At 46.3% G+C, this 12,555-nt stretch overlaps 1 protein-coding gene across 2 annotated transcripts in view; it reads right to left on the bottom strand.

The window, feature by feature from the left end:
* Nucleotides 1-414: 414 nt before the first annotated feature.
* The window catches only part of BMPR2 (bone morphogenetic protein receptor type 2), a 118,618-nt gene continuing 106,477 nt past the window's right edge, over nucleotides 415-12,555 (bottom strand). The window contains exons 12-13 of one of the 2 annotated variants that reach the window (XM_077319207.1): nucleotides 8,250-9,529; nucleotides 415-6,726 (exon numbers count right to left, since the gene is read on the bottom strand). In XM_077319207.1, coding sequence (XP_077175322.1) covers nucleotides 6,476-6,726; nucleotides 8,250-9,529 — 1,531 coding nt within the window. In that variant the 3' untranslated portion in view covers nucleotides 415-6,475. Of the gene's footprint in view, nucleotides 6,727-8,223; nucleotides 9,530-12,555 lie in introns of both variants that reach the window. The other variant, XM_077319208.1, reaches the window with a different exon arrangement.

The following is a 12,555-nucleotide window of genomic DNA, read 5'->3' as shown; positions in this document are numbered from 1 at the left end:
AAAACAACCTTCCTTTCAATTGGAATGCAAACCTCCTGCCTACTCACCAAGGGGCAAATCTCACTCACCATAGGTGACTGGATGTTTACAAGCTTGACTTACGACTGGTAAATGTGTTAGGAACAACCGGCAGACTTTGCATGTGGGTCCCACATATACCTCTAGTGTACCTGGACACATTTTGCCAACTCATTTTTTCTGTTCTCAGAGCCAGAATAACTATAGAGCAGGGGTGGCCAACCTGTGGTTGTCCAGATGTCCATGAGCCCCTGCCAGCACCATGCTCATGGGAATCGTCGTCCATGGACATCTGAAGAGGCCACCCCTGCTATCAAGAAACGTGTGTTTCAAATAGGAAGCAGTGACATCTTCTGAACAGACACAAGGGCCACCAAAGCAAAAACACAAGCACAGTTTCATGAAGGTGATTTTTAATAAATGGATTAATGCATCATTTTACAGCAAGCCTCCCCCACCCTGACCTAAAGAATAGGTTTTTTTTAATGTTCTGATCCAATCTCTTAGTGTCAATACAGTCTCCTTATATAGGTTCAATATATACCAAAGCATTTTGTTACAAGTATTCATAGAAAACTCTGTAGTGGCTTTTTAACCATGTCAGCATTCATAGTGGCATCCACAAATGATTAAACAAAAAGAAAAGCAGTAAGTTTCATTCGTAGTCACACTATTCTGTAATACACAAATTAAAAGAGCACAGCAAGGTACTGGGCAGCTTATACAAAAGTAAGTAAGATGGATTGTTGATAAATTTAACATTTCAGCAGAAACACGAGAAAGGCTTCATACGAGGGATTGAGGCCTCTGAGGAGATGAACATCCTTCCTCCCCTCCGGACGTCTGGTGGCAGACGTGTGACTGGTACGTAGCTTCAAATTTTGCACAATTAGAAGAGAGACAGAGCACCATAGTCCACCTTTTACAAACATCAAAACCTTTATAAAGAAAATTAACATTTGCTCATTGCCTTCATTCCAACTTCCCTGGCAAAGAGAGGACCCCGCATGCGACAGCCACTGAGAGCTGAGCCTCACCCTCATGAGCATGCCAGTACAACCCATTCCCTCCAAGAAGCTACTGGACACTTGTGGGAAGAGGATGGGATTGGTATTTGGGTGGGTCAGATTCTTTTGCAATTAAAACGTGGGTGCTGAAGTGGGTGAAATGGTGAAGTGCTGCCAATCTGGCTGCAAACCACCAACAGAGATGCTGTGTGGGCCCTCTGTTTCGCTGACAGACATGAAGGCTGTAGGTTACCAAATCGGAATCAAGTGCTTCAAAACCATCCAGAAAATATGGGACCCCTGAAGCAAAATTCTGGAAGGGAGAATATTTCCATTGCGGTTCATAGCAGAGTTATGACCTGCTAAATCCATTGAGGTCCATGGTCTTAGCAGGATGTAACTCTGTTTAGGATTGCACTGCTCTGACCAGACTATTTGTGATCTTAGGTTTCGGCCCAGCTTTGTCATATTCAAGTATCACATTCCCTAAATCCTATTTGCCTTTTGGCCCTGAGTGCAAACCTAGCCTCTGGGTAGGGTTGCCTGAGCCAGGTTGGGAAATACCTGGTGATTTTTGGGGTGGAGCTCAAAGAGGAGGGGAGGGAGAGTCCACCTCCCAAGTGGCCATCTTATCCAGGGAACCTGATCTGTCACTTGGAGATGGGAGAATCTTTAGAGACCCCCAGGAGGTTGGCAATGCTACCTCCGAAAGTTCCTGCCAGAAGACGTGTGTCTATTTTTCATGGAATCATAGAGTTGGAAAGGCCATCTAGTCCAATGACCTGCTCAATGCAGGATCAGCCTAAAGCTTCCATGAAAAGAACCAGTCTAGCTGCTGCCTGAAAACTGCTGGGGGGGGGGGGCTCCAGGGGTTTGGCTGTTGTGCTCCACCTTAGAAAACAGATTTGTGGGTAGTTTTTCAAAGTGATCCTGCAGTACAAGCTATACTGAGGATAACATAAATGGGTAAGCGTCAGCAGGACACGGAAGATTGATATCTAATTTCCGTCCAAACATTTTGTTAAAATATTGCTCAGATGGTATGAAACTAACCCACCTTAACTAGGCCAGCTCCTGCCACCCCAAATCTTCCATTTCACTGGTTGTTATAGAAGCAGGAAATATGAGCAAGCTATTTAATGAGGCTCTTCAGAACTGCTTTGCATTTTGATTAAAACAACTGCTTGGGATGGAAGAGCTTGGTTAAGCTTTTGTTTCTGTTATACTCTCTGCTTATATTACAGTTTTATGTGATGAGCTTACAATATGCCCATGAGGACAACAAAAAATGGGCACTTATTTTTGGTTTTGCCCCAGAGGTCCCAGTAGGGACGTCAGTCCCCAGGAGGGACCTGAGGGATACCCCCCCCCCCCGCCTGGAATTCCAGCTCCTCTCCAGACTACACAGACCAGTCCCCCTTGATTATCGAAGTGTTCTTTCTTTTTGAGAAAAAATTGTTCTATTACTTTTACAACTTAAGCACAACTATGACAGTGCAATAATAATAATTAAACACTTGTGGACCATTTCCCTTTCCCTAAATTACAGTACAACTAAAAAGGTTTTGCCAGGGAAATTACGGGGGGATAGCAATGAGTCTGCCGCACTAGAAAAATAAATCTTCTCTGACTTCTTTAGAAATGGGACTTTGACACAACCCTCCTCTCCATTTGTCCAAATCTGTCAGCACAAAGTGGCAAAAGAATGAACCTTGCGGTGACATATTTCCTGCAGTCAAAATAGCAGCTCTTTTCGCTACACGTGCTTCTTTACAGAGTGCTTTCAGCATCATTTTAAAGGAGAAAGGAGACATATTTTAGGGGGGGGAAGACTATGTCAAGATTACCCTGCAGCTAAATGTAATTTTCAGAGGAGGGAAAGAGATAGTTTAACTCAGGGGTCGCCAATGTGGTGCCCACCAAATGTCTTTAGAAAATGTATGTGAGCCAGGTGGGGCCACTGGAGATTTGACTGGATTTGCAGATTTTTAAAAATATTGCTTTGGTAGCAGCTGTGTGATCTTTGCTGTGTGACTGAAGGGAAGCTGCAGCAGCCATTTTGTGGCTGTAGCCACCATACTGGGTCAGAATTCCACAGGTGTCTGAAAACCCAGAAAGATTGGGGACCCCTGGCTTCACTCACCCACTTGAGCAATGTTTCAGGCCTGATGCCTCCAGTGGGGCAGATGTGTAGATGTCAGCAATTTTATCATCGGACCAAGGATTCATTGTCAATAGATCTCCACATGCAAAATATGTCCAGAGACCTTTAGATGTGTCAAAAATCACTCAAACGTCTTCTTCTACAGCAAAGACACCCTCTGCTCTCCTGCCAACAACCATGATCAACTCTGTTCTTACTTTTCCCTCCCTGGCTGCAGAATCCTTCACTTAGGAACATTCCCTTCACGCTGGGCTGCGTTGGATCACCGAGGGCAATATTTACCGTATTTGCTGGCGTATAAGACGACTGGGCGTATAAGACGACCCACCAACATTTCCACTCAAAATATAGAGTTTGTTACATTACGTTACACTACTATGGGCCACTATGGGCAGCTATGTCTATCCCAACTGAAGTGCACCCGACGTATAGGACGACCCCCCCCCCCTACTTGGAGGCATGTTTTTCAGGGGGAAAACGTAGTCTTATACGCCAGCAAATACTGTAACCGGAAAACTGTAGGCTCATGATTATTCCGCTCGGTCCTGATGAAGGGCAACAAAGATGTGAACCCCCAGTAAACGTGAGGCTCACACAGACCTGAAAAGGACTCCAAAGGATGGGCAGCCTATTTACTGAAGCCCCAGCCTCAAGAAAGGGGTAGGGAAACCACCAGAGAGGTAATATAAACAGGAAGTGTGCCTATGACAGAATAATGTGAGCAAGAAAGTGAAAGATGATAATAAAAATCACATAAAAGAGGAACATGAATGTGTGTTTTTTTTGGAGGGAACTATTTGTAGGATTTCTGCACAAGATGCAAACAGCAATCTACGACCAAGACCATTTCACCAAAAATTCTAAATACTACCCTTATTTACTGTGCTGGATCACTGGACCCAGGTCTTATTCTTACTGAAACCCATTTAAGACTACTCTAGTGGGTCTGAAAGAAGAAACTTATTCTGATGCCAAACGGAAGCAAGCCCCAGTCCAGCTGTATGCAGGTGACAAACGCAGAGTGCAATGCACAGGGCTCTTAAGAGTGTAGAAGGGCGGGCAAGTGAAGAATCAAGGAAATGTCCTGAAGGACAGTACTGAGGCCCCTTAGAACCTAGCGTGGGGACAACTGGCTCTAGGGAACTGATTAGAGCAGGGGTAGTCAATCTGTGGTCCTCCAGATGTCCATGGACTACAATTCTCATGAGCCTCTGCCAGCATTTGCTGGCAGGGGCTCATGGGAATTGCAGTCCATGGACATCTGGAGGACCACAGGTTGACTACCCCTGAATTAGAGAACAACCTTTGCAGAAGTGTGTGGCAAAAAATACAGCTCAATCTCTCCTTTCTAGAACAGTATCACTGAGATGACTTAGCCATCTCTCTATTTTTAAGGCCTGACCAACAGCTAAGGCAAATCCTTCAGAATAGGACAAGGACCAGTACAAAGTGTTTATGAGTTTCTGTCTTCTGATCTTCAAAACTGGTACTTCAGTGGGGCCAAGCATTTTAATAGCCATGCACCAGTGGAGCCAATGTATGTTAGTGTTCAGGATATATCCTGATTGTCTCCCCCTAGAAAAAAAAATCTTGATATGCTCTTGTGACAGGATGAAGTAGTTCTCTGAAGACACACTGAACGCAGAGGGGTCTGGAGGAATGCGACCCTTTTCACGACACTCTCCAGCCAGCCGGTCCTCGTGCACAGGAGCCACAGAGCTCTGGACAACCCCCCCCCCCAGTATTCAGCTTTAGGCAACAAAAAGCCAATAGAAGCATATTAACTTATCACATGACTATCATACCAGTGAATCCATGTTTTAGCTCTTCTATGTAAAAAGAATCTACCTACGGTAAACGTTTTTAAAGATAACTTATATCCAAATTAGGTAAAAATGTACGTATCAATATACACTGAAAGCATTCAATTAAGGAGAAAATGTACATAAATACAAACCGTATTTAAACCGTGAAAATTGCATAAAAGATAAAACAAAAAATGGAAAGACGTTAAGGCCAATTTCACTTACAAAACAGTTGCAAAGCTCATAAGGATCTTGCTTTTGGAAGAGATTACCACAGAATTGGACACCTCGGGGCCCTGACCTGGACCACCCAGGCTTGCATTTGGATGGGAGGCAGGCAATGCCCCCCCACCCATCCCCCCCCCTCTAAACACTCTAGGGGGTGGCCATAACTCATGGTGACTGGATGGCAAAATAAATAAATAAATAAAAAGTTATCCCGGGTAAAGCTTTGATATCTTGTGAAACTGCCAACAGGAGGCAAGCTTATAGAGTAAAAGACTTATTGGGCAGATCTCATAGGTTGTACAAACTGGCCCTCAATATATTATCTTTGTTCAACACTGTATTTTTTAAAAAGGGTTTTGCAGACCTGCATGATTGACTATGGAGAAAAATGGAAATTCCCTAAGCTGGAAGGATGAAAGAAGGACAAATATGTTTATTATTATTATTATTATTTTTAAAGCCCTTTCAAGGCAGGGAAAATCATGCACTAACTGTGACCTTAGAGTTATGCACACACGCACGCGTGCGCACACACACACACGCACGCACGAACGCACACACACAAAGCTGGACAACAAGCAGCCACCTCAACTGATTATGCTGGGCAAAGGTCATTGTTGAGGGCCACTACTTGCTGAATTGTTGGACTTTTCTTTTTAAAGGTTGTAATTCGAAAAGGGAAAACACGTTTAGAAGAGTCAGAAACACAAAGCCTACTGCCAACTACAGACTATTGCACATTTTAACGTAACCCAAGTGAAAAGGGGGATTCAAAAGGTAACACACTCATCACACAGAAACATACAAACAAGCTCCTGCACAGAACTCAAAAAGGTGAAAGGCAGACACCACTGCAGCCAAAATCCTCTCACTGATTGGCTGACACGTTTAGTGACCTTTAGAAACGGGTCTAAACTGATTATCAGCAATACATATTTTTTGTTTTCGTTTTTTAAAAAAAATATTTTGAGACCACAGCATTTGATACACATATATATAACTCTGTGGTCAGAACGGACAGATGTAATTTTTGCAATACTAAATAAAAGTGCAAAAACAAAAGTTAAAAAAAAATTGAAACAAAATTAAAAATATGGAAGCATAAGCTAAAAATTGTCTGCATAGCTGAAATCTATTTAAAGCGAATCCTCGGTAAAGGGGCGCTGACAGGAGAAAGCAGTTTTTGGGGGAGAAAGTCTTCCGCACGTTTAACTGAATGCAAAAATGTCGTTTTTTGTCAGCTTCTGAACAAGTCACAGGCAGTCCACTCCTGCATCTTTAGACACCATGGTGGTGGCCGTACCTCCTTCCACGAGATAGACGGCTGTGCTGGACTTTGAGCTGACCATCCTATCGCGACCGTTGTTGTTGACCTCACAGTCCAGGGGCTCGGTGGAGATGACCCACGTTGAAGGGCGCCAACGCTTCAGGGAATACGGCGTTTTCACGCGTTTCTTGATCTTTTCGCCTGAGCCAGCTTTGCCATCTAGGGATGACTCGCTCACTAAAGGGGGGGTGGGGGGTGGGGGGAGGAAGAATATACAAAGTGTCACGTAGATGTAAAGACCACAAGACAAGAGGCGCCAGAAGCAAAAAAAGACAACATCTGGGTCAGAAGAAATAAGTGATGAGGCAGATCGGAGCCCCCCAACCACGGGCACCCTGGGGGCATGTAAATAAAAGGCCCATTAGGTATACGAGAGTCCTCTGATGAGGCCTGTTGCAAAATGCATGGGGAATGTTTTGGAAATTTTACCTGAGTAATAAAAAAATATTTTTACCCGATTCTGTACCATCGGGCCTTGGCCTTATTTTTATCACCTTTGGCTTTGTGGTGGTGGGAGCAACTTCAAAGTGTCCAGGAGTGATAATAACAGCAATGCTTCAGGATTTTGGAAAAACGCTCTAACAGGATGTCTTTGAAAGTTAAAACAATGTCTTGCTTTCTTAGAGCCACACAGTCTTTCTGCCGTGGTGGCTAGCACATAACCAATCTACATAACCAGTCTGATCTCTAGTGGCCAATCAGAAGCCCAATCAGAATATCCCCACTGGCCGCTCCCATGTTCCAAAATCACTTGTTGGGCACCAGGAAAGGTGCCAGTGGGCAACCACCTCCCCCCCCCCAAAAAACCCCAACAACCCCTAACCAGTATTTTTCAGATTCAGTTATACTGAACTTGAAAAACATCGACATTTCCCGATATTCCCAAATCTCAATACTGGTCTAGTATTCCATTCTAGTAAATATTTGGGAATCCCTAATTTTTCAGCTTGATTATACCTTATGGAGACTATTATAATCAACCCATGGGATACAATGGAGAATTGATCCAGGGATATCTGGGGCTCAGGGAAGGGGTGTGCTTTTTGAAGTAGAGGCACTAAATTTGCAGTACAACTGTTGTTGCCTTTCCCCAATCAACCCCCCAGTTTCAAGAAGACTGGCACAGGGGGTCCAATTCTATGAGTCCCCAAGTAAAGTTACCCCATTCCTCACTGTTTTCAATGGCATGTAAAGGGAATGTGGTCTCTTTAAACACCTTTTGCAAGCTGTAAGTAAACTCTGAATGCCTTTAAAGGGCTCACTGTCCCTTTAAATGCCTTCTGCAAACCACAGGTTCACCCAGAAGGCATTCAAAGAGACTGCAATTGCTTTGAAATCACCTATCCAGCCTTCCTGAAAAATCCTGAACATTTTGAGGATTTTTTGGGTTTGGCCATTTCGGACTGCTGAAATTAAGCCCCTGAAAGAATAGCCAGAAAATACCGATACAGTATTTTCCTGGTATTATTTTCCCGCTCAGATATTCTGCATGCACACCCCTCGTGCCATGGCACCCACTGGCCACGTTGGGGACCTGATGTGGATAGGGTCCAGCACTGACCTATTTCGGTAACCAGTAATATCCAAGAACCACAGATTACATGAACAAGGCTAGCTTATTTGTATGCACTCTCACACTGGATTCCAATACCCCAGTTTAAGCCCACTGTTTACCATGGATTCAAGACTGGAAGACTCACACTGCATACTAAAGCCATCCAAAATATTTGTGGCCGACAGATCCAGAGAGTTCGGCCTCTGTGCTCTCCTAGTGTGGGTCTGTCCAGAATTTGGTGCTGTGCTCTGGTTGCTGGGGACAGTCGCGGCTTGCACGGGACATGGGTTGCTGTTGTTATTGTTGGCGTTAGGTCGGCCATTATCCAGGGATCGGTCTCTCCTATCGACCAGGCGATCCAAAACGCCCTCGTCGTGGCTCACTTGCTGCTCTCTTCTCAGTAAGGGCTCGTGCTCATCAGGGCTTGAGTTGATATTCAAGCGACTGTCCTCTCCGCTGAACTGGTTCTGCAGCATCTCCTGGGCCCTGTGTGCCACCGAGCCGGTTGCTTGGCCAGAGGGCACTGTGCCATTGACATACTGGGTTGGAACAGCGTGAGAGTTCATGGCATGGCTCCTCCCAGCAACTTCATTGGTGGTAACCGTGACGACGTGAGGTTCTGCAGCATTGATAGTGTTCATCTTGGCAACTCCAGTTTCTACTTGCTTCAAGTTTGATTTGTGCTTCCCTCCAAATTTCAGCCGAGGCTCCTTTGTGGAGTTTTTGGTGTTTAGGGGTAGGCTAGTAGGCCTCTTTGGGAGGTTCTGCTGCTTGGGAAGAGGGTACACCTGAGCAGGCCGGACATCTGGAATCAGACATGCCTGGCCGTTTCCAGCTTGTGCGAAATCTTGTTGCCCTGTTGCTTCTACTGCTAGCTTTATCAATGGGTACAGCAAGCTGGAGCTAGTGCTGCTGAGAGGATCTGGACCGCTGAACTGCTTAAGGGAGTGCTCCATCAGATTCTCATCAGAGCTTTCCTTTAAGTTCTTGTCCACCTCCTTGGGATCCAGCTTGTTGGTCTCCAAGTCTTCCTCCGTCAGCTGTAGACAAACTGGAGTGGGCCCAAGCGGCTGCAGGCCATTTGCAACACCAAGGTTTGTTTCGCCTGAGTAAGGCAACTCAGATATGGTGGTCATGCCAGTGCTTGGAGTCAGGCCTGCTGTGTTGGTCGTGGTCGTGTTGGTGGACAAGCTTGTGACGCTGGTCTCGGGGCTTGGGATACGAGTTTGTGCTTGCTGCCGCTCATAGTTGATGGAGTTTCTGTTCTTCTCCCCGAGTGCCAGCGGCATTTGGGTCACTGAAAGCTCCGAGGAAATGTTCTTCACTAGGCTGTCGGTGTGATGAACCGAGTCCTCAATATAGGATGAGGAAGAGTAATCTTGATAAGGTCTGATCTTTGGCACACGTCTGTGGTGTGACAGATTTCTTTAAAAATAAACAAAAAGGAGAGTGGCGTTATCTGGGCAGAACCATTGCTTCAGTTTAAGTATCTCACTCAAATGCAAAACACGCAAGGAACTGTCTTATACTACCTGATGATACCGTTAATTCCCCCCTCTTCAGCACAGAAATAAGAAACAAGACCACAATTCTCCAGGAGAGGATCTTGGAGATATGCTTTGACCTGGCGCCCTTGACTGATACCTGGATGGTGAGCATGAGGTAATTCCCCTCCTCCTGCTTAATCCTCAGATACTTGATCCTCCATCAACATGGAACTGAGGAATGAGGTGGGTGAAGTGGCAATTCTCACCCATTTTTGCTTCCTTAGCCTGGCTTAGGGTGTTAGGGAGAGGGCGGGAGTCCTGTGGGTGTTCTGTTGGCCCAGCTCACCAGCAGACTCCCTTCTACCATAGCCAGTGGGTGAGTGAATGCTGCATTTCTCTAGACTGCTGGTCTTGGGAGACTAACATCCATGCAGAGACTTACTTGTTGGAGCCCCAGACTTCCAGGCGGTCATGGCAACACTGAGACTCACCCAGGTTCTACTGACCACCACGCATGAAAGACAGGAATGGCAGGGTCATTTGTGAACCAGGGCCACCGTGTGACCACTTCCTTGCATGGGCCAGTTCAGGGGTGGCTGTTCTCCCCCTGCAGGGGTGGAGCATATTTATGCTCGCCTGCAGAGACAAATGGAGCCTAGTGGTTTGCAAAATGCTTGGCAGGATTGATGCAGACTTGCCCCCTGTTCCCTCAGTTAGGTGGCTGAGATCTGGAATAGAGGTCGGCAGGAAGCTATCGGTCGTATTGCTCCCCGACACCCTCAGCCTTTGTGGCTCCGTGGTACAATGAGGCAGTGGTTCTCAGTGTTTTTACCTTCGCGACCCCAACTTCGGCAGCAGTGTGCGTGTGTAGGCGTACAACAATCGAGGCGGCGTGGAGGCAGCCAGCAACATGGCAACCCTGCAGAAGGGACCAGGAGACCCAAAATAGGGTTGCGACCCCTAGGCTGAGAACCACTGCCTTAAGGGATTGCTCAGGTGGCTAGAGCAGAATTGGTGATGAGCTCTGGACAAAGCTGTAAGAAGGCTTGGTCCATGGACTGCAATTCCCACAAGCCCCTGCCAGCGTTCGCTCATGGGAATTGTAGTCCATGGACATGTGGAGGGCCACAGCTTGACTACCCCTGGTCTATGAGGTGACCACGTGACTATTTCGCTACCTCCAATATGCCCACTGGTTTGCATCCACCTCCATTATTCAGATCGGTTCAACAGCTGACCACCCCTTTTGGTGTGTCCCAAACCTATTTGGCCCTCAGATGTGGCTCATTTGCAACCTTTTTGTGTGGATAAGGTCCCTACGTTCTGCCTAGAAATGGCTGCCAAACTTCATAACAGCAGTGGGATGGTCCTTTGTAGGCCGGCTCATCCTTGCAGATGTTGACAGGATCCTGACAGCTGTGAAGCCAACTACCTACTCCCTGAATCCTGGTCTCTCATGGCTGGTACAATCATGCCACAAAGTGGTGGCACTGGGAGGCTGATTATTCATTTGTCTCTCGACTCTATGTCTTCCTGGATGAGACATATGCCCTCAACTCTTTTGGCATATAAGAACCAACATATTTTGGCATATAACATATTTATCCTCCTCCTCCTTCTCCTCCTCCTCCTCCTGGCCACTTGGTCCTGATGGGTCGCCTTGCCTCCCTGGGGATTCTCTTAGAGGGTTGCTATCAGGGAGGACAGGTCTTCCCAAGAGACCTGAATTGTCGTGTCCCATCAGGTTCAATCTTCTATCTGATGTAATTTAATATACATACAATACACCTTTCCAAGACCATCAAGAAGTTTGGAGCTGGGTGCCATCAATATCGTGATGACACACAACTCTTCCTCCTAATGGATAAGCAGCCAGGAGCCGGGCTGCTGCATTTCCCCATGTCTGGATGTAGTAATCTGATAATGGGCAATTGGCTGAACTTGCATCCTTTCACAGTGGAAGTCATGTGGCAGGGAAAGACTGAAACATGAGCTGGAGAGTCACTCCTGAGACTTGATGGTGTCTAGCTGACAGCTGTAGACTCTGTAAAGAGCCCTGAGGTGTGGTGGATTCTGCACTACTGCTGCCTATCAAGTGTCCGTAGTAGCAAGGGTGGTGATTGTTTCACATACATCAGGCCCTCCAGCTGACGCCTTATTTGCGTGGGTCAGATCTTGCCATACTGATCCATGCAATGAGCACATCCAGACTGGACTACTGCAATCCATCCTTTGTAGGATGAATTGGAATGTATTGAAATTGGAGACTGCAAGTCTCCAATATGCATTGAAAATGTATTGGAGACTGCAAGTGGTCCAGAATGCAACTCTCCGTCAGCTCATATTACTCTGATTCAGCAGCAGCTGCCCTGGCTACCAATCACTCTCCAGAATCAATTAAAGGTGTTGGGGTTAACCTTCAAAGTCCTTCGCAGTCTTGGACCCTCCCAGCTCTGGGACTGCCTCTTCCACTGCAACCCCCCCCCACTCGCTCTGGCCATTCTCTCAAGGGAGGCCAGCCTCAGCCTATGAGAAGGGCCTTCTCAACTGTGGCTGCACTCTTGGGGGGCTCCGTGCCCAATTTCCACACAGCATGGGAGGCTGAATGGTGCAGACGGGCCTCGGAAGTGTAATCGACATGCTTGGATTGTCTTTATGGTGCTGGCTGTTTAATAGTTTATATTTGTTATCTGTTTTAGAATCACAGAGTTGGAAGGGACCTCATGGGTCATCTAGTCCAACCCTCTGCACTATGCAGGTCACATCCCAATCGCTCATCCACTGTAACCTGCCACCCCCTTGAGCCTTCACAGAATCGGCCTCTCAGTCAGATGGCTATCTAGCCTCTGTTTAAAAATTCCAGAGGAAGCCTGTTCCACTGAGAAACCGCTCTAACTGTCAGGAATTTCTTCCAGCTGTTTAGATGGAATTTCTTTTGAATTAATTTCATCCCATTCATTCTGG

Source organism: Paroedura picta, chromosome 2 (assembly GCF_049243985.1).
Source record: "Paroedura picta isolate Pp20150507F chromosome 2, Ppicta_v3.0, whole genome shotgun sequence".
Taxonomy (NCBI): domain Eukaryota; kingdom Metazoa; phylum Chordata; class Lepidosauria; order Squamata; family Gekkonidae; genus Paroedura; species Paroedura picta.
Note: the sequence above shows the minus strand (reverse complement) of the source record. Positions and strands in the feature narration are given on the sequence as shown.